General features: G+C 36.6%; 1 protein-coding gene and 1 pseudogene across 1 annotated transcript; one reads left to right on the forward strand and one right to left on the reverse strand.

Moving 5' to 3' along the window:
• Positions 1–1,595: 1,595 nt before the first annotated feature.
• On the forward strand, positions 1,596–2,819 carry LOC149186072 (wall-associated receptor kinase-like 20 pseudogene; annotated as a pseudogene).
• Positions 2,820–20,959: 18,140 nt separating this feature from the next.
• LOC149186073 (uncharacterized) lies at positions 20,960–21,573 on the reverse strand. Its single transcript, XM_089412552.1, has 2 exons — positions 21,345–21,573; positions 20,960–21,222 (listed from the first exon to the last, which is right to left on the reverse strand). The coding sequence occupies exons 1-2, from the start codon at positions 21,406–21,408 to the stop codon at positions 20,993–20,995; spliced, it is 294 nt and encodes a 97-aa protein (XP_089268678.1). The 5' UTR covers positions 21,409–21,573; the 3' UTR covers positions 20,960–20,992.
• Positions 21,574–21,781: the final 208 nt, after the last annotated feature.

Here is a 21,781-nt window from a genome sequence, read left to right on the forward strand (position 1 = left end):
CAGAAACTTGAAATGGGAATATCAGTGATGTGTGCTGTTAGCTGGTGGTTACAGTATACCCGTTCATTTCCTTGGGTGCAAAGCTTACACCAGTGTCCTCAACCTCAACTTTTCTTTGCCTCCAAGTGAATGGAATTATGGACTGGAGATACAGTGGTTAGCACCGCGAGAGCCTGCCTGTAACACTACGGCAGACTGTTTCGACAAATCTACCTGCTTGCCCGATCCACTGAACCCAGCTGCCACCCCATACAGGTGCTTCTGTTTTGAGAACTATTTTTGGGGTCCAATGAAAGGAATCTGCTCACGATCAAGTATGTTGTTGATCAAACTGCTGTTGGTTTTCATCTTATTTCTATACCAATGCAAACGGTTTCCATTCAATAGAGCTAACTGGCCTGAAAAATATTTCAATTGATCTTCAGATCTGTCCATCTGCACCTGTTCCTACGGTTGTCGCCAAGATACAATAGCGAGACTCATAGGTAAGCATCGCATAATCCGAATCTTAATTTCCTTTTTTTTTATTAGATTGGTTCGATTAAATTTTGATTGAATTACACCTTGTGCAACTTTTTCATACACATGTCGATATGCCTTATGCCTCTATGATTTAGAATATATTTTAGGGTTTCAAATATATTTTAGAATAAGGTTTCAAAATATTTAGTGTTAATCTCTATATCTTAGGTCTTTATGTTTTAGTATATATTTATGCTTTTTATGGTTTAAAATATATTTTATGAATGTGTCATGTTTATATTGATAATGGAGACTTACCTGAGGTCACTAAAGATATTGTTGGTCAAAGACTGTGCGGCTGTTTTTAGAAAGACAAAGTTCAAAAACAACAAAACACAGATTAATCTCCATGATAAAATGGGAGAGATCTTCATGGTTAATAATCATGTTACATATTTCTGTAAAATATAAATCATTTTAACTTATTTATTAAATATTATTTTAAATAAAATTATAATTTAATTATTATTATTTTGTTTCAACAAGCTGACATGTATGATAAAGTAAGTGTTTTGATTATATAAAAGCAATTATATTGCATGTATGTTTATTTTAAAATAAATTTTTAAAAATTATAATTTAATTATCAATACTTATTAAATGAATGGTAAAAATTGAATTTTTTGAAAATATTTCAAAATATTAGTTACAATATTCAGAAATCAAAAATTAAAATTTATCTAAAAATAATATTATTGTTATCATTTTTTAGTTAAATTGATTAATTAAAAAATTTATATTATGATTTTTAAAATTTGTGAAAACTCACCATTGTTTTATTTTATATAAATAGCATAATATAAAAAGACAATATTACAATCCAGATATATATATAGATAGATATATATTTTGAATAATAATTATAAATAGCATAATATAAAAAGACAATATTACAATCCAGATATATATATAGATAGATATATATTTTGAATAATAATTATTTTGAATGAACATAATATGCAACAAATTTATTTTGATTGATCACTAGTGAAATGTACGGATGATATTGCACAGGATAATTGAAAAGCTGATGACGGCCTGCACTTGCAGCGCTCGTGGTGGGATTCTGTATAGGCATTGCAATGAACGTAACAGTGATTGTGCAATACAAAACAAAACAGCGAAAGTTGATGGTGGAGGTCGCCTTGAAGAAGGAAAGGGCAGAGATACTATCAGCACATGGCGCAGGAACGTCGGTCAGGCTTTTCACCACCCATGAGATGAGGAGGGCAACCAACGGATTATCAAAGGACGGAATGCTCGGCTACGGGGTCTTCGGGGAGGTTTACAAAGGAATTCTCTGTGACGGCACCGTCGTGGCGGTGAAAACTGCCAAGGTCGGTAATATCAAAGGAATCGAGCAGCTTCTGAACGAGGTCCGGATTCTGTCTTCGGGGAACCACAGGAATTTGGTTCGATTGCTGGGCTGCTGTGTTGACTCACAGGAACCCCTCCTCGTCTACGACTATGTTTCCAACGGCACATTATACGATCATCTCCACACGACCGACTGAGACATCTTCCTCCACTGGGAAACGCGCTTGAATATTGCTCTCAACACTGTGGAAGCACTGGCTTATCTCCCTTCCGCCGCCTTTCCTCCAATATATCACAGAGATGTCAAGGCTACGAACATTCTACTTGACAATGACCTGAATGCCAAGATTTCAGATTTTGGGCTTTCCCGTCTTCCAGAGACAGATATGTCTCACATCTCCACATGCGCTCAAAGGGACGCTAGGGTATTTGGATCCTGAGTATTTCCAAAATTACCAGCTCACTGATAAAAGCGATGTGTACAGTTTCGGTGTAGTTTCGCTGGAGCTGGTGACATTGCAGAAGGCCATTGATTACAACAGGGAACCTGAGGAGGTAAATCTTGCAACATATGTTCTTAGTCAAGGGGTGCAGGGAACGATCATGGATGTTGTTGATACTAGGTTGAGGGAAAACTATACTGAGATTGTTTTGGAGACAATGAGAGCAGTGGTGGCCAGGTGGCCTTGGCAATGTGTTGTTTGCAGGAGAAGCGGCAAGGGAGGCCCACCATGAAGGAAGTTGCAGAGGAATTACGTTATATCATCAGCATTGAAACTTCGGGGATTGTGCAGAGTCGAATAAACGAAGAAGCAGTTGGACCAGCACTTGAATTTGACGACATTCTTTTATTTGCAAAGATTGGATACGACGTTTTAAAAGTAGTATTAACTAGCATTTGCACCAGATGTTGCAAAGGAAACGGGGTAAGGCATAAATTAAAGAACAGAAATACAACACAAGATTACTTTGATAAATAATAAAAATATATTGACCACTCAAATCAATGTCCCATTAACTGGAACCACTTAGTAGACATATCTATCAACATTAGGATTATACACAATGATCAAGAAATTTCCCATATACAAACAACACCTTCCACAACAACCTTTTGTCACGTCCACATTTTAAAAAATGCCTTGGAACATGATTGGAATCTCCCATAGTCTTTTTCATTATGCAGATAAATCTTACCTATTGCTATTTTCATCATGAATATTGTTAGTTCATTGTTGTAAAGTGTTAGTGTGTTAAAATATACAAACAACACCTTCCATAACAACCTTTTGTCACATCCACATTTTAAAAAATGCCTTGGAACGTGATTGGAATCTCCCATATTGCCTTTTTCAATATGCAGAAAAATCTTCCATATTGCTATTTTCATCATGAATATTGTTAGTTCATTGTTGTAAAGTGTTAGTGTGATAAATTCAATACCATAAGTTCAACAAGCGAAAAACATTCCTCAATTAGCATAATATGTATTTTTCTCTCACCGTGTATTCTTCAGTCATGCATTACAAAACTTCCATCAAAGAGCACAAGTAACAGATTAACTGATTTTTTTCGAGATCATAAACTGGAAAAGCCCTGAAACTTTTTGAGTTCCATACCTAAACCAAAAAAATGAACCACCCTAAGAGACCCTAAACCAAGAAAATGAAAAACCCTAAGAAACTCTAAACCAAGAAACATTTCACGCTGGTCAGCGTTGCTGATATATTCATGACTGATCATCTCTGATGGGTGTGCCTTATGCGGATAACTTGAAACTATCAAGCAATGCATTCCTTCCACTCAAAATAACATGAAAGAAGTCATTAACCTGTTTAGAGAGAGGATCTAACCCCTGGGCAAGCAATTGTGCACTTCGTTGTAATTCCTGTATAGCAATTCTGATATGTTCCACTTTCTCTGTTCCATCGACAATGTCAGACTACACCCTTATTCATCTATTCTTTTTACCTGGCCTTTGATGATGATAAGCAATGTTGAATTGGAAATGTGTATCACAACATTGCCAAAAGTGGCTCAATATTTGCTAGATGTTTTATAGGTGATAGAGTAAGGCATTGTTTAGTACAAGTTTTAGAGGTGATAGAGCAAGGCACTGTTTGGTATATGTTTTAGAGCTGATAGAGCAAATCACTATTTGGTAGATGTTTTAGAGGTGATAGAGCAAGGCATTACATATAAGCTACTTTAAGAGGAGTTTTTCAATATGAAATACAGCTCCATTTTGTTATGAAATGCATTTTTAGATGGACATTTAAGATCAACAAGTATACTGTCATTAACTCTTAGGGCTTAGTAAACCAGTACAAAACCATCTTTATGTTTATAGGATTTTCCATGTGTGGAAGCAACCTTAGTCCTTAATGCACTTACTTTTTTTGTTGCTTCTTTCATTATCTTTGGTGGTATCTTGCTAGAAAATCCTTACATAAATTCCAATATATGTTCTCTAAAACAATATAAAATTCTCTCAAACGCAAGACATGAGCTTGGATACCACTTGGAGCAAAACCACATCACAAAAGACACATTGTACATTGAACGCACAAACAATAAGTTCCTTTCTTCCAATTTTTGACATTTTGCATTAAAGTAAACAATATCCAAGCCACTAAGTAGATAACTCTGTTCTTTTTCCTATCTATGGGTGCACTGAGGCAAAGATTTTTGTTTTCTGAGGAAACTAAAAAAATAACTGTCCATAAATATCTAATTGATAAAGACTATTTAGTAATGATTTTTAACTTATCACAAAAAGCACACTCATTTTTATGCCATCACTAAGAATCGAAGGTATGCTTTTGTATGAAAGTTAGACATGGATGGAAGGAGTTTGACTATATTTTGTGGTTCTAGATGTCTACTAATACGACCTAATTTGACCTTGAATGATGCAAGTTCTGGTTTCTTGAGTTTTTTATAAAGACACTATTGAATTAAGATTTTGAGCTTTTTCTGATCTTGAGTAGAGTTTAGAGGATGTTTCCTTCATTACCAATACAAGTTTGGATCCATCCCATAACATAGCTGAATTAACCTGAATGGATTTTTCTCCAATATTGTTTTTTCCAAGCCATTATGTTCCTTAGTTAGCTCAAGTCATCTACAGACACAACAAGGACCTTGAAAATCCAGCCATTAATCTGAAAGGATATATGGTAAGACCCTATACTGTCATTATGAATGTATGGGCATTAAAATATAACGAGAAACACTTGAAATGGACGACAGATGGCAATAAATCATTTGTTCTAAATAGGATCATATAGAATGAAAAGGGGCGATTATATTTCTATATTGTGTTTTAACATCCGGAAAATCATGGTTCTTGCAGGTGGGCAATGCACTTACAGACGATTTCCATGATCTTGTAGGGATTTTTGAATTTATGTGGTCTCATGGTTTGATATCAGACAACACCTACCGGTTGCCCAATATTCAATGTGACTTTTCATCTCTTGTGCATCCATCAGCTCTATGTAATATGGTATTAGATCGTGCCGATGTGGAAATGGGGAATATTGATCCATATAGTATCTACACCCGTCCTTGTTTGAATAGTACTGGAACATATAGAAAACAACAGAGAAAAAGATATGTAAGTATATTATATACATTAAGCATTATATATGCCAGCAGATCAGTTTGAAGGTATGCTTAAAGTCCAATTTCGTATCTTTTGCATTTGGTAGTCTCTTTCCCATTGACATGGTAAACTGTAAAATAAAGACCAGAGAAAAAGATGTGTAAGAATATTAGATACATTAAGCACTCTATATGCCAGCTTATCAGTTTGAAGGTATGCTTAAAGTCCAATGCTATATCTTTTGCATTTGGTAGTCTCTTCCCCATTGACATGGTAAACTGTAAAATAAAGACCAGACTAGATGATTGAGGTCATTTTTTCTCAAATTAAACACATTCTTGCGTGCCATTGAGGTCCACAATTTGTTGCATGGTGAATTTAAATGACTGGTATCCATCACCTCTAGATGGGGATAATCAGATCAGCTATAAGAGCACTACTGCATTCTCTTTCTCACAGAGGCATTTTGTTGCAGCCATGGAGGCATCTGTTTGTGGAGTATGATCCTTGCACTGAAAAGCATTCCGAAATTTATTTCAATCTACCTGAAGTACAAAAGGCTCTTCATGCCAATGTTACAGGAATTCCTTATAACTGGACTACTTGCAGGTCTGTGGTTTTATATCTGGTGCTGCTTCTTTTGCATTTATAAAGGACCTTCATTCATCAATCTGGTCTGTTTGCTTTATTATGTGATGAAGTTTCTGCTCACTGGGGAGACTCCCCTAGATCTATGTTGCCAATTTACCTAGAGCTCATAAACGTTGGACTACGCATTTGGATGTTCAGGTCACAACTCACCGTGCATATCATTTCTTTTAATCAGAACATGGCACTTAGAACAATGAGAATGTTTCTAATTGGACTTTTGCTATTATCTTCCATCATAAAATCTACTACAGAAAATTCGATATTGTTTTGTTGGTATGCAGTGGAGATACAGATTCACTGATTCCAGTCGTAGAAAAAACAAGGATTCAAGGGCCTTACCCCACTATTTATGATCGGCAATCTATTGGATATTGCGAGAAAGATATAGAAGGAGTTGTGCATAGACATGGCCTTTATACATTACGATTTCAGAAAGAGTGATTTCCCTTATATGGTTGAGTGGTCCAGGAAATATGATACTGTCACAAGTAATTTTTAGGCATATGCTACTTATGGATTATTGGTTTATTTATTTGTTGCAATTATAGATTTGAAATTCAATTACTTTTTGTAGGTGAGAAGTTTGTGATCTGATTTGGTTACGAACTGAGAATTGTTCTGACCTGATGCAGAATTGATCCGGCAATTTCTATCTTCCAAGCACGTGAATTACTGTGGAAAGTCTCCTCTGGACCAGAAAATGTTGTTTGTTGTGGTTGGGAGAAGTGTGTTTGTTGTTAATGGTGAACAATGGTCTTACCAACACCGAATGTTTGCGTCTTCCTTTAATATGGAGAAGCTCTCAAAGCTCAAGGTGAATATGGAAAGTAAAGATGGTAGAAATAACTTTCGGTTTAATCTCATTGAAGAAATTTAATGGTTATGGGCATTGCTTTTCTGTTTTATATGCTGTTAATATACTTAATATATAATCCTGTTTGTTTTTATTTTACTTTATTTTTTATCATAGCCACACTAAAATAGTACTACATATTCATGCAAAAGTAAATGCAGCATACCTGGCTGAGTAACAGTCACCTTCTTCCAGTCATAGCTCCACACATACTTCGAGATTCACAAATACTTTGAGATTCAGTCTTGCCATAGAAGAGCTTGTCGTTAGACCAAACGCCATCTGAAAGTCCAGCAAATGCAAAGCATAATGAACAAGAAGCTGGAAATATTCAAGCTTTGAAATTTCGACATTTAATGCAAGGCAAATGTCTAAAAGCTTTACAGTGTCATCCAGGTATTCGTCCATCCATTTCTCATCCCAGCTTTGAAATTTTGACATCTAATGCAAGGCAAATGTCTAAAAGCTTTACAGTGTCATCCAAGTATTCGTCCATCCATTTCTCATCCCAGCTTTGAAATTTTGACATCTAATGTAAGGCAAATGTCTAAAAGCTTTACAGTGTCATCAAGGTATTCGTCCATCCATTTCTCATCCCATTCTGCTGTAGGAAATTGGAGATCTGTAATAAGGGACTTGAGGTCCGCGTGTGTAGCAGATAAAACTGCCATGGCTTGATGCATCCACAACAGATTTACCGTGTTCTTCAATAACACACTGGCACCCTAAGCATTTTATGGTAAAACAAAACACATAATTTCAGTCAAACAAAGATGGTTACAAAGTTCTCAATGATCAAGGATTTTCTGATCAAATTGTTTTCTGTCGCTTTCTCTCTATCTGCCCCATGAAAACAATCAAGCCCATTAACTGGAGTCCAGTTTAGAGCTGACGGAACCCTACTCGAGTCTGTAGGGTGCCATGGGGATGCTTTTCTTGTGCACTACAGACAAGGAAACAGGGTAGGGTCATTTTTCGTGTCGTTTGTTGTCAATGGATTCCTTGGATATGCCTCCTATGATGGAAGACTGTCTATGGGACGTCCCAAATGTCAGGGGTTTGTCCTTGCCAATGGCTATAATGGGATTCTGTTAAAAAAATGTTTTTTAATCAACCACTGGTTAACATGAGCAAGATTTTCTTGATTGTGAGGTTATTAGTGGTGTATTTATTCGGCCAGAGTTTTGAAGGATTTGCAGGTCTTACTATTTTTTGTAAGCATAAGCACACATATCAATATGGATATGTTATTGGAGAAGCTTAAACTCTGGTGGAAGGAAGCCATCATTAAAATGCTTATTATTTTATCTTATATTTTACTTGAAGCCACCTTTTCCCATTAAAAGACCTCACTCTCCCCAAATCCCTTAAAGCATAGAAGCAAAAGTCATAACATTTAAAGGAGTGGCTTATAATTGCCCCCAGTCATCCCCTGCATTTTTTCCCTTGAAACTTTGGTGAATAGAGGCATGAGGAAGCATCGAGTCCCATTTCTTTGGTTGATGTTTGATTAGAAATTGTTGTATAGGTCGTAGGCTAACAAGGTGACTTTTTAGTCTTTTTTTCGTGTAGATATTCTAGTAGATTTTTCTTAAAACCCTGTCAGAAATCTCAAAAAATGTAGTTTTATGTTGTTGAGTCTACACAACATATGTTTTCTAAAGACTTTCTACGGTGCTAAATCCTTTTTTGCATTTAAAATTACAATTTAAATGACAGAATATTGTGATCTCACCAAGAATTGTATTACTAGATTCCGGTGAAAAGGACCAAAAAAATATTTGCATTAGACTACATCCTTATTCATCTATTCTTTCTACCTGGCCTTTGATGATGATAAGCAATGTTGAATTGGAAATGTGTATCACAACATTGCCAAAAGTGGCTCAATATTTGCTAGATGTTTTATAGGTGATAGAGTAAGGCATTGTTTGGTATATGTTTTAGAGCTGATAGAGCAAGGCACTGTTTGGTATATGTTTTAGAGCTGATAGAGCAAATCACTGTTTGGTAGATGTTTTAGAGGTGATAGAGAAAGGCATTACATATAAGCTACTTTAAGAAGAGTTTTTCAATATGAAATACAGCTCCATTTTGTTATGAAATGCATTGTTAGGTGGACATTTAAAATCAACAAGTATATTGTCATTAACTCTTAGGGCTTAGTAAACCGATACAAAACCATCTTTATGTTTGTAGGATTTTCCATGTGTGGAAGCAACCTTAGTCCTTAATGCACTTACTTTTTTTGCTGCTTCTTTCATTGTCTTTGGTGGTATCTTGCTAGAAAATCCTTACATAAATTCCAATATATGTTCTCTAAAGCAATATAAAATTCTCTCAAACGCAAGACATGAGCTTGGATACCACTTGGAGCAAAACCACATCACAAAAAACACATTGTACATGGAACGCACAAATAATAAGTTTCTTTCTTCCAATTTTTTACATTTTGCATTAAAGTAAACAATATCCAAGCCACTAAGTAGATAACTCTGCTCTTTTTCCTGTCTACGGGTGCACTGAGGCAAAGATTTTTGTTTTCTGAGGAAACTAAAAAAATAACTGTCCATAAATATCTAATTGATAAAGACTATTTAGTAATGATTTTTAACTTATCACAAATATATGACCACACACATTAGCCTATAATATAGGATGTATTTGATTCTTTATTGTTGCTTGCAGCCAACAAGATGCTCTCCAACAGGTCCAATTCTTTGTACAATGCTTCCTTTCTTAGATGCAAGTTGATTTGACTTTCTTGGCTTTAAATATTCTTCATCCGCGTTGTCATCTTCACCATCGACTTCCTTATCCTCATTGTTTTCTTCATCTGAATGTCCTCTAATTCATCTAGCTGGGAAGCTTCTCCAGTAAACCCCTGACACATCAAGTGGAATTAATTTAAAGTCCTAACATAAACTAATGGCAGATGTGCTCCTTTCCTTTTCCCTTGTGTGCACCCCATTTCCCCCAGGAATTGTTCTGCTTCTCTTTGAGTAACTTTGCTCAACTGAGAGTCTATCAAAATGTAGACGTAAACACAAGAAGAAAGACTTCGTTTTATCATGCCACCATTTTCCCAATGCAGCATACCTGGCTGAGTAGCAGTCACCTTCTTCCAGTCATAGCTCCACACATACTTCGAGATTCACAAATACTTTGAGATTCAGTCTTGCCACGGAAGAGCTTGTCGTTAGACCAAACGCCATCTGAAAGTCCAGCAAATGCAAAGCATAATGAACAAGAAGCTGGAAATATTCAAGCTTTGAAATTTCGACATTTAATGCAAGGCAAATGTCTAAAAGCTTTACAGTGTCATCCAGGTATTCGTCCATCCATTTCTCATCCCAGCTTTGAAATTTCAACATCTAATGCAAGGCAAATGTCTAAAAGCTTTACAGTTTCATCCAAGTATTCGTCCATCCATTTCTCATCCAAGCTTTGAAATTTCGACATCTAATGTAAGGCAAATGTCTAAAAGCTTTACAGTGTCATCCAGGTATTCGTCCATCCATTTCTCATCCCATTCTGCTGTAGGAAATTGGAGATCTGTAATAAGGGACTTGAGGTCCGCGTGTGTAGCAGATAAAACTGCCATGGCTTGCTGCATCCACAACAGATTTATCGTGTTCTTCAATAACACACTGGCACCCTAAGCATTTTATGGTAAAACAAAACACATAATTTCAGTCAAACAAAGATGGTTACAAAGTTCTCAATGATCAAGGATTTTCTGATCAAATTGTTTTCTGTCGCTTTCTCTCTATCTGCCCCATGAAAACAATCAAGCCCATTAACTGGAGTCCAGTTTAGAGCTGACGGAACCCTACTCGAGTCTGTAGGGTGCCATGGGGATGCTTTTCTTGTGCACTACAGACAAGGAAACAGGGTAGGGTCATTTTTAGTGTCGTTTGTTGTCAATGGATTCCTTGGATATGCCTCCTATGATGGAAGACTGTCTATGGGACGTCCCAAGTGTCAGGGGTTTGTCCTTGCCAATGGCTATAATGGGATTCTGTTAAAAAAATGTTTTTTAATCAACCACTGGTTAACATGAGCAAGATTTTCTTGATTGTGAGGTTATTAGTGGTGTATTTATTCGGCCAGAGTTTTGAAGGATTTGCAGGTCTTACTATTTTTTGTAAGCATAAGCACACATATCAATATGGATATGTTATTGGAGAAGCTTAAACTCTGGTGGAAGGAAGCCATCATTAAAATGCTTATTATTTTATCTTATATTTTACTTGAAGCCACCTTTTCCCATTAAAAGACCTCACTCTCCCAAATCCCTTAAAGCATAGAAACAAAAGTCATAACATTTAATGGAGTGGCTTATAATTGCCCCCAGTCATCCCCTGCATTTTTTCCCTTGAAACTTTGGTGAATAGAGGCATGAGGAAGCATCGATTCCCATTTCTTTGGTTGATGTTTGATTAGAAATTGTTGTACAGGTCGTAGGCTAACAAGGTGACTTTTTAGTCTTTTTTTCGTGTAGATATTCTAGTAGATTTTTCTTAAAACCCTGTCAGAAATCTCAAAAAATGTAGTTTTATGTTGTTGAGTCTACACAACATATGTTTTCTAAAGACTTTCTATGGTGCTAAATCCTTTTTTGCATTTAAAATTACAATTTAAATGACAGAATATTGTGATCTCACCAAGAATTGTATTACTAGATTCCAATGAAAAGGACCAAAAAAATATTCGCATTAGACTACATCCTTATTCATCTATTCTTTCTACCTGGCCTTTGATGATGATAAGCAATGTTGAATTGGAAATGTGTATCACAACATTGCCAAAAGTGGCTCAATATTTGCTAGATGTTTTATAGGTGATAGAGTAAGGGATTGTTTGGTATATGTTTTAGAGCTGATAGAGCAAGGCACTGTTTGGTATATGTTTTAGAGCTGATAGAGCAAATCACTGTTTGGTAGATGTTTTAGAGGTGATAGAGCAAGGCATTACATATAAGCTACTTTAAGAAGAGTTTTTCAATATGAAATACAGCTCCATTTTGTTATGAAATGCATTGTTAGGTGGACATTTAAAATCAACAAGTATACTGTCATTAACTCTTAGGGCTTAGTAAACCAGTACAAAACCATCTTTATGTTAGTAGGATTTTCCATGTGTGGAAGCAACCTTAGTCCTTAATGCACATACTTTTTTTGCTTCTTCTTTCATTGTCTTTGGTGGTATCTTGCTAGAAAATCCTTACAAAAATTCCAATATATGTTCTCTAAAGCAATATAAAATTCTCTCAAACGCAAGACATGAGCTTGGATACCACTTGGAGCAAAACCACATCACAAAAAACACATTGTACATTGAACGCACAAATAATAAGTTTCTTTCTTCCAATTTTTTACATTTTGCATTAAAGTAAACAATATCCAAGCCACTAAGTAGATAACTCTGCTCTTTTTCCTGTCTACGGGTGCACTGAGGCAAAGATTTTTGTTTTCTGAGGAAACTAAAAAAATAACTGTCCATAAATATCTAATTGATAAAGACTATTTAGTAATGATTTTTAACTTATCACAAATATATGACCACACACATTAGCCTATAATATAGGATGTATTTGATTCTTTATTGTTGCTTGCAGCCAACAAGATGCTCTCCAACAGGTCCAATTCTTTGTACAATGCTTCCTTTCTTAGATGCAAGTTGATTTGACTTTCTTGGCTTTAAATATTCTTCATCCGCGTTGTCATCTTCACCATCGTCTTCCTTGTCCTCATTGTTTTCTTCATAAATGTCCTCTAATTCATCTAGCTGGGAAGCTTCTCTAGTAAACCATGACACATCAAGTGGAATTAATTTAAAGTCCTAACATAAACTAATGGCAGATGTGCTCCTTTCCTTTTCCCTTGTGTGCACCCCATTTTCCCCCAGGAATTGTTCTGCTTCTCTTTGAGTAACTTTGCTCAACTGAGAGTCTATCAAAATGTAGACGTAAACACAAGAAGAAAGACTTCGTTTTATCATGCCACCATTTTCCCAATGCAGCATACCTGGCTGAGTAACAGTCACCTTCTTCCAGTCATAGCTCCACACATACTTCGAGATTCACAAATACTTTGAGATTCAGTCTTGCCACGGAAGAGCTTGTCGTTAGACCAAACGCCATCTGAAAGTCCAGCAAATGCAAAGCATAATGAACAAGAAGCTGGAAATATTCAAGCTTTGAAATTTCGACATTTAATGCAAGGCAAATGTCTAAAAGCTTTACAGTGTCATCCAGGTATTCGTCCATCCATTTCTCATCCCAGCTTTGAAATTTCGACATCTAATGCAAGGCAAATGTCTAAAAGCTTTACAGTGTCATCCAGGTATTCGTCCATCCATTTCTCATCCCAGCTTTGAAATTTCGACATCTAATGTAAGGCAAATGTCTAAAAGCTTTACAGTGTCATCCAGGTATTCGTCCATCCATTTCTCATCCCATTCTGCTGTAGGAAATTGGAGATCTGTAATAAGGGACTTGAGGTCCGCGTGTGTAGCAGATAAAACTGCCATGGCTTGCTGCATCCACAACAGATTTAACGTGTTCTTCAATAACACACTGGCACCCTAAGAATTTTATGGTAAAACAAAACACATAATTTCAGTCAAACAAAGATGGTTACAAAGTTCTCAATGATCAAGGATTTTCTGATCAAATTGTTTTCTGTCGCTTTCTCTCTATCTGCCCCATGAAAACAATCAAGCCCATTAACTGGAGTCCAGTTTAGAGCTGACGGAACCCTACTCGAGTCTGTAGGGTGCCATGGGGATGCTTTTCTTGTGCACTACAGACAAGGAAACAGGGTAGGGTCATTTTTAGTGTCGTTTGTTGTCAATGGATTCCTTGGATATGCCTCCTATGATGGAAGACTGTCTATGGGACGTCCCAAATGTCAGGGGTTTGTCCTTGCCAATGGCTATAATGGGATTCTGTTAAAAAAATGTTTTTTAATCAACCACTGGTTAACATGAGCAAGATTTTCTTGATTGTGAGGTTATTAGTGGTGTATTTATTCGGCCAGAGTTTTGAATGATTTGCAGGTCTTACTATTTTTTGTAAGCATAAGCACACATATCAATATGGATATGTTATTGGAGAAGCTTAAACTCTGGTGGAAGGAAGCCATCATTAAAATGCTTATTATTTTATCTTATATTTTACTTGAAGCCACCTTTTCCCATTAAAATACCTCACTCTCCCAAATCCCTTAAAGCATAGAAGCAAAAGTCATAACATTTAAAGGAGTGGCTTATAATTGCCCCCAGTCATCCCCTGCATTTTTTCCCTTGAAACTTTGGTGAATAGAGGCATGAGGAAGCATCGAGTCCCATTTCTTTGGTTGATGTTTGATTAGAAATTGTTATACAGGTCATAGGCTAACAAGGTGACTTTTTAGTCTTTTTTTCGTGTAGATATTCTAGTAGATTTTTCTTAAAACCCTGTCAGAAATCTCAAAAAATGTAGTTTTATGTTGTTGAGTCTACACAACATATGTTTTCTAAAGACTTTCTACGGTGCTAAATCCATTTTTGCATTTAAAATTACAATTTAAATGACAGAATATTGTGATCTCACCAAGAATTGTATTACTAGATTCCGGTGAAAAGGACCAAAAAAATATTCGCATTAGACTACATCCTTATTCATCTATTCTTTCTACCTGGCCTTTGATGATGATAAGCAATGTTGAATTGGAAATGTGTATCACAACATTGCCAAAAGTGGCTCAATATTTGCTAGATGTTTTATAGGTGATAGAGTAAGGCATTGTTTGGTATATGTTTTAGAGCTGATAGAGCAAGGCACTGTTTGGTATATGTTTTAGAGCTGATAGAGCAAATCACTGTTTGGTAGATGTTTTAGAGGTGATAGAGCAAGGCATTACATATAAGCTACTTTAAGAAGAGTTTTTCAATATGAAATACAGCTCCATTTTGTTATGAAATGCATTGTTAGGTGGACATTTAAAATCAACAAGTATACTGTCATTAACTCTTAGGGCTTAGTAAACCAGTACAAAACCATCTTTATGTTTGTAGGATTTTCCATGTGTGCAAGCAACCTTAGTCCTTAATGCACATACTTTTTTTGTTGCTTCTTTCATTGTCTTTGGTGGTATCTTGCTAGAAAATCCTTACATAAATTCCAATATATGTTCTCTAAAGCAATATAAAATTCTCTCAAACGCAAGACATGAGCTTGGATACCACTTGGAGCAAAACCACATCACAAAAAACACATTGTACATGGAACGCACAAATAATAAGTTGCTTTCTTCCAATTTTTTACATTTTGCATTAAAGTAAACAATATCCAAGCCACTAAGTAGATAACTCTGCTCTTTTTCCTGTCTACGGGTGCACTGAGGCAAAGATTTTTTGTTTTCTGAGGAAACTAAAAAAATAACTGTCCATAAATATCTAATTGATAAAGACTATTTAGTAATGATTTTTAACTTATCACAAATATATGACCACACACATTAGCCTATAATATAGGATGTATTTGATTCTTTATTGTTGCTTGCAGCTAACAAGATGCTCTCCAACAGGTCCAATTCTTTGTACAATGCTTCCTTTCTTAGATGCAAGTTGATTTGACTTTCTTGGCTTTAAATATTCTTCATCCGCGTTGTCATCTTCACCATCGACTTCCTTATCCTCATTGTTTTCTTCATCTGAATGTCCTCTAATTCATCTAGTTGGGAAGCTTCTCCAGTAAACCCCTGACACATCAAGTGGAATTAATTTAAAGTCCTAACACAAACTAATGGCAGATGTGCTCCTTTCCTTTTCCCTTGTGTGCACCCCATTTCCCCTAGGAATTGTTCTGCTTCTCTTTGAGTAACTTTGCTCAACTGAGAGTCTATCAAAATGTAGACGCAAACACAAGAAGAAAGACTTCGTTTTATCATGCCACCATTTTCCCACCATCATTTTTTTTTTTTTTCTAAGTAAAGGCTAATTCTATATTAAAGAAAGAAAAATATGTACATGGGTTACATCTTCCGAGGAGGCCGAGGCCAGTCCTCTAACAATAGCAACTGGACCAGACTATCTATCCGCTGAAACAGATTTACAAAACATTGTCCATATTGATCTTCCTTGGACTTCAGACAATTAGGACTTGGACTGACAAAATTACCATTGATGCTAGCAGGACTGAACCTGTTTACGCCATAGACTCTAACACATAAAAAGCTGACTGTATTAACCTGTGACTTACAGCCATAGAAAAGCTGAGACCTTGGACTGAAAAAGACAGAAGGAAAAAACAACATAGTCATTGACAAATTTGCAAAAAACTAGACAGAAGCACCCGTTGAGGCTTAGGCTGTATGGCTGGGCGACGCTGGTTGCTTTCCCTTCTCCGGACTGGGCGAGTCAAGCCAGATGACGAGCCCATCCCTATCCTGAAACTGCTCTCCCATGCCAGGCTGAACGTGGTCGTTGCTCTCTTCCCTTTCCATAGCACAATTGGGTGGCGGCAGGGCCTCTTGCACCAACGCAGCTTGAGCCGAGATCTCCTGAGCCGAGCCTTGCTGAAACAGGATATCCTGATCCATGGCATCCTGGAGGCGGGGAGCTCGATACACCAGACCGTTCATGTCCCCCAGGAGAATGTCGCTATCCTGGACGCTTGCAGAGGCAGGGGAGGTCGATGAGGGATCTCCAGGCGCTTCCTCCGAAATGTAAACCGTTAAATTTACTACCACCTCTGGCCGAATGAGCCTGCTAGGAAATCTGAGACGGAAGGTCTGGTATGTGCCTTGCGGAAGCAGGCACTCCTGCTCAGAGCTAGGGGACGAGGGGGGAACAGCTGCCATGGGCGAGATAGGATGCGGCTCTTCAAATTCAGGTTCAACACGGAGTCCGGACCTCCCTCCCCGTCTTGGCACCCCTCTGCTGCGCGGCATGGCTTCTAATGCAAGAGCTCTCAAACTCTGTTCAACCACACTAATTCGTAAAGCCAGAATATCCCCTTTCCCATTACCAGCATCAATGGGCCGGTTCTGGTCGTGAATTGGCTTGGCGATCCCATTATAAAGAGTAGCTGCTGTTATCACCGCATGAGGAGGGCGAGGGTCCATGATCCTATTGCGCATCAAGTCCAGAGCTACCACGCTCGACTTGAATGCGCCATCCCTTCGGTTCTGATCCAACTTGCATCCGACTGCCTTGTGCATTAACTTATAACCACCACTGCAGGCCTCCGCGTACAGGTGCTGTCCTCTCGACCTCATCACAGGTGTCGAAGTGGGTGCCAAGATTAATGGCGAGTAATAACACCCGCATCCGGGTTTCCCACCATCAATTATTAGCATAACAATAAGCTACCTATTTTATACCTCACTTAATTGATTGTGCATCAATGATGGAATATATTATGGCAATATCTTGATTTCTACTCCTTTCTCTTGAAGACATTTCAATCTTGTAGTGCACATATGATGGGAGCGGCGAGCCCATAGTCTTCTTTTACCTACCTCGTGGACTCTATGTTTGTTCCTATTTCACCCATTCATTAGATTTTGCATCACCCATTCTTCACAATTAAGCTAATGAGATTGGTTTTCGACTCTAAAAAAAATTCAACATTCATGTGGAGAATTTCACAATTAGGCGACATCAACTGATGACATTTAGAGAAATCAATAGGCAAGAGACATGACTAACCCGAGATCCCCTGTACCACAAGAGATCACATAGTTGTATTGGTTTCTGCAGTCGACAAATACATATTAGAGACATTCAAAGAAGCACACATTATCAATGAACATACTTCTAAAAAAGCAGATATTGATGGGATTCTTCAAACACCTATCCTTCCTAACTTTTGTAGCTCAAATATGAAAAGTTTAAATTTCAAAGTTTTTTTGAAACACCAATAAAGAAACAAAATTACATAAAAATTTAAGTTCATTTTTCTATGCTACTCTTTCCTATGCTACTGCCTTACAATGTTTCCTTTGCGACATGTGATGCAATTACTAGTATAATTCCATCGTAACAAATATGAACTCAACATGACACATAAAGAGATAAAACTGAAATAGAAAAAACAACAACATTTCGTCAATTTATCTTAACTAAAACCCAATTCACAACAAAAATTTAATTACACCCTTTATTGAATTAATTTCCAATCTTTATAATCTTTAAATGAAACAGAAAAATCCCATTACTAAATTTAAATCTTTGAAATCCTCATAAAAAAAAAGCATCTATAATATAATTCCAACCCTAGCTAAACCCAATTAACAACAAAGATTTAGCTACACCCTATCTTCAATTCATTTCCAAACTTTATAATCTTTAACGACAACAGAAAAATGCCATTGTTTAGTTTAAGGCTTTGAAATACTCATAAAGATGCAAGGATGCCTTCTATAATATAATTCCATGGTAACAATAAGTCTAACAGAATATGGTAGGTAATTAAGCTATAGTAGGTAAATAAGGATATATATTTTCACTCTATTAAGGTTAATTATGGTTCCTAACATAGACATGGGGATAAAATTAGTAAGGGTTGGGAACACCAAAAAATCTTAAAAATCGGGAAAATATCAGGTAAAAATGGACAAACATCGGTAAAATCAAGATACCATCAAAATATCTGTAAAAATCGGAAAACATCAGCTAGGCCAAAAAATCGTGATTTAGTATGTGTTCTTGCTTGCACATTGCACATAGAAATTTTGCCATTAATTCTATCTTGTGTTTAGTATGTGTTCTTGCTTGCACATTGCACATAGAAATTTTGCCATTAATTCTATCTTGTGTTTAGTATGTGTTCTTGCTTGCACATTGCACAACAAAAATTTAATTACACCCTTTATTGAATTAATTTCCAATCTTTATAATCTTTAAATGAAATAGAAAAATCCCATTGCTAAATTTAAATCTTTGAAATCCCCATAAAAAAAAAGCATCTATAATATAATTCCAACCCTAGCTAAACCCAATTAACAACAAAGATTTAGCTACACCCTATCTTCAATTCATTTCCAAACTTTATAATCTTTAACGACAACAGAAAAATGCCATTGTTTAGTTTAAGGCTTTGAAATACTCATAAAGATGCAAGGATGCCTTCTATAATATAATTCCATGGTAACAATAAGTCTAACAGAATATGGTAGGTAATTAAGCTATAGTAGGTAAATAAGGATATATATTTTCACTCTATTAAGGTTAATTATGGTTGCTAACATAGACATGGGGATAAAATTAGTAAGGGTTGGGAACACCAAAAAAATCTTAAAAATCGGAAAAATATCAGGTAAAAATGGACAAACATCGGTAAAATCAAGATACCATCAAAATATCTGTAAAAATCGGAAAACATCAGCTAGGCCAAAAAATCGTGATTTCAAGATAAAATCTAGATGCTTAGAACACTGAGGTTAATTCTAGTTTTACTATCAGTCAACTGGGGTGTCATGGATTATTTTTTGTCCAAATTCTCATTTGTGAGATGATGATGAGATATAATGCCTTGATAAATATTGACTTTAAATCTTGTAAACTTGTAATTGATTTTAAATATACTTGTGAATTCACCTATTACCAACAACAACCATAAAAATTCCAGCACCACTATCAATACCGCTGCCCTGATCAATTCCAGGTTTACTACTAAGACCGATGCCTTTGCATATAAAAATTGGAAGTACAATTTATAAATGTCTCCCCAGCGTAACTCAATCTAACAACTCTTGCTAAGTGGCAATATGAAATTGTTAAAGAAAAATACAATAGGTTGAAAGCACTAATTAGTCCCCCCTCCTCACAAAGAGGGTTAGGCTTTACGTAGAATACAGCACAACTGTTCAACTCGGGAATCCTTTATTAGTTTCATCTATTAATTTTGGAGTTGTAGAGGAACAAATTCATATTTATGCATACAGGACAGCGTCACAGGATGGAACTTGGCACCAATGTACAGAAAATAATACCGCTGCCCTGATCAATTCCAGGTTTACTACTAAGACCGATGCCTTTGCATATAAAAATTGGAAGTACAATTTATAAATGTCTCCCCAGCGTAACTCAATCTAACAACTCTTGCTAAGTGGCAATATGAAATTGTTAAAGAAAAATACAATAGGTTGAAAGCACTAATTAGTCCCCCCTCCTCACCAAGAGGGTTAGGCTTTACGTAGAATACAGCACAACTGTTCAACTCGGGAATCATTTGTTAGTTTCATCTATTAATTTTGGAGTTGTAGAGGAACAAATGCATATTTATGCATACAGGACAGCGTCACAGGATGGAACTTGGCACCAATGTACAGAAAATAAACACACTATGGAAATTTGGCCTCGCATCTTTGCCTCATTTTTCACATTGCCAAACTCAGCCATGGTGAACAGAGGAAATACCTATATCATATGAAGATACATGATTTCCACAATCAACAAAAAAATCCTAATAAACATAGTTGTCAAAGAGGCTCATTCAACTCAACCTCTTCTCAAGATAAAGTGTCAACCAGTTGTTCAAGATACTTTCTGCCACGATGTGGAAGATTTGTACATTTTTACGTGTATGTGAACTCTTTGGGAGACTAGGTCCAGCATTAGGATCCTAAAGCTCTTCCTCCCAAAGTGACCTTTCTCTTTTGATGGTAATGGCTATCACCTGTGATAGCTTTACAGAACTTCAATTGCAAAACTAGAGAGCCACACCAAATGCATGGGCATGTTTGTAACCGGACGACTCTGTCTATCCTAGCTACCCTAGCACTTCTGCGTTAAAATTTTAACGCTCTTCACATTATTCTTCTTTACAATCCTGTAGTTATCATTGTTTTTTTATTTATTGAAACTAATGTATGCAAGGTACAGTTACATTTACGTCTCGCTCTAAACTCAAGACTTAGAAAGACAAACCCCATTGCAATGTTTGTTTCTGTGACTAGAATATTCATTAGCAAGCAAGATCCTCCCCTCAAGAACATACAGATTCATATAGACCTCATCGTACCATTGCAGTCAAATAGAAGGGAAGAAAATCATTCGTTTTTCTTCTCTGTATGAAGTAGCGTCTCCAGAATAGAGAAGACAAATAAGGGACCAAACAGGGGAGGCATAGGCGGCTTACTAAAGGCCGCAGCCAGCTGCCCTGAGCTTTGCTTCTCAGATATACTGGCTTCCTTTCCGTTCACATGCGGTTCTTTCACATGATATTTTGAACTGGGTTTGAAATACACCTTTGTCGGCTGGTTCTGCTGAACGAGCCATTCTGCAATACAGACATGCAATATGAATGTAGTCAGGTTCCTAAATTTTGGAAGATATTAACTCCACAACTGGGAAATCTAATTTGACATTTTCAAGAACCACAAGGCTTTAATTTCATTGTACCAGCTTTTCTTGGATAGAACTTTTTCAGGATATTCTTACAAAGAAATTCCGCAGTTATCCACATACTCTAGGGCTTCAGTTCAGAACACAAAAATGAGACTTTTCTTTTTTGGTTAACAACCAATGAATATCTCCAATGACCTGCAATCCAAGTCTACAAATTGTTTAGTATGTGTTCTTGCTTGCACATTGCACATAGAAATTTTGCCATTAATTCTATCTTGTGAAGTTTCCAGGATTCCAGGATATCCAGGATTCCTTAAAAACGGGGCACCTTAACTGGTTCATTTTGTACATGACTCTACCAAATAAAGGCAGGGTCCAGAAAACAGATTAACAAACCCTAATATTGCAGCTATTGTGGGAACTTAACGCATGTTGGGCATGTTTTCTGGAGGCGCATCCTTCATAAGAATATCTGGTCATGGATACGAAAT

This window comes from Pinus tabuliformis, chromosome 3_1 (genome assembly GCF_031772625.1).
Source record: "Pinus tabuliformis cultivar Carrire ecotype Pingquan chromosome 3_1, CPIR1, whole genome shotgun sequence".
Lineage (NCBI taxonomy): Eukaryota > Viridiplantae > Streptophyta > Pinopsida > Pinales > Pinaceae > Pinus > Pinus tabuliformis.

Excerpts from the sequence above, each read along its gene's own strand:
- LOC149186073 (XM_089412552.1), bottom strand. The coding sequence starts at position 21,408 with ATGTGGATAACTGCGGAATTTCTTTGTAAGAATATCCTGAAAAAGTTC. Across the intron at positions 21,223-21,344 it reads GTTCTATCCAAGAAAAGCTG|AATGGCTCGTTCAGCAGAAC; the intron begins GTACAATGAAAT and ends TCTGTATTGCAG.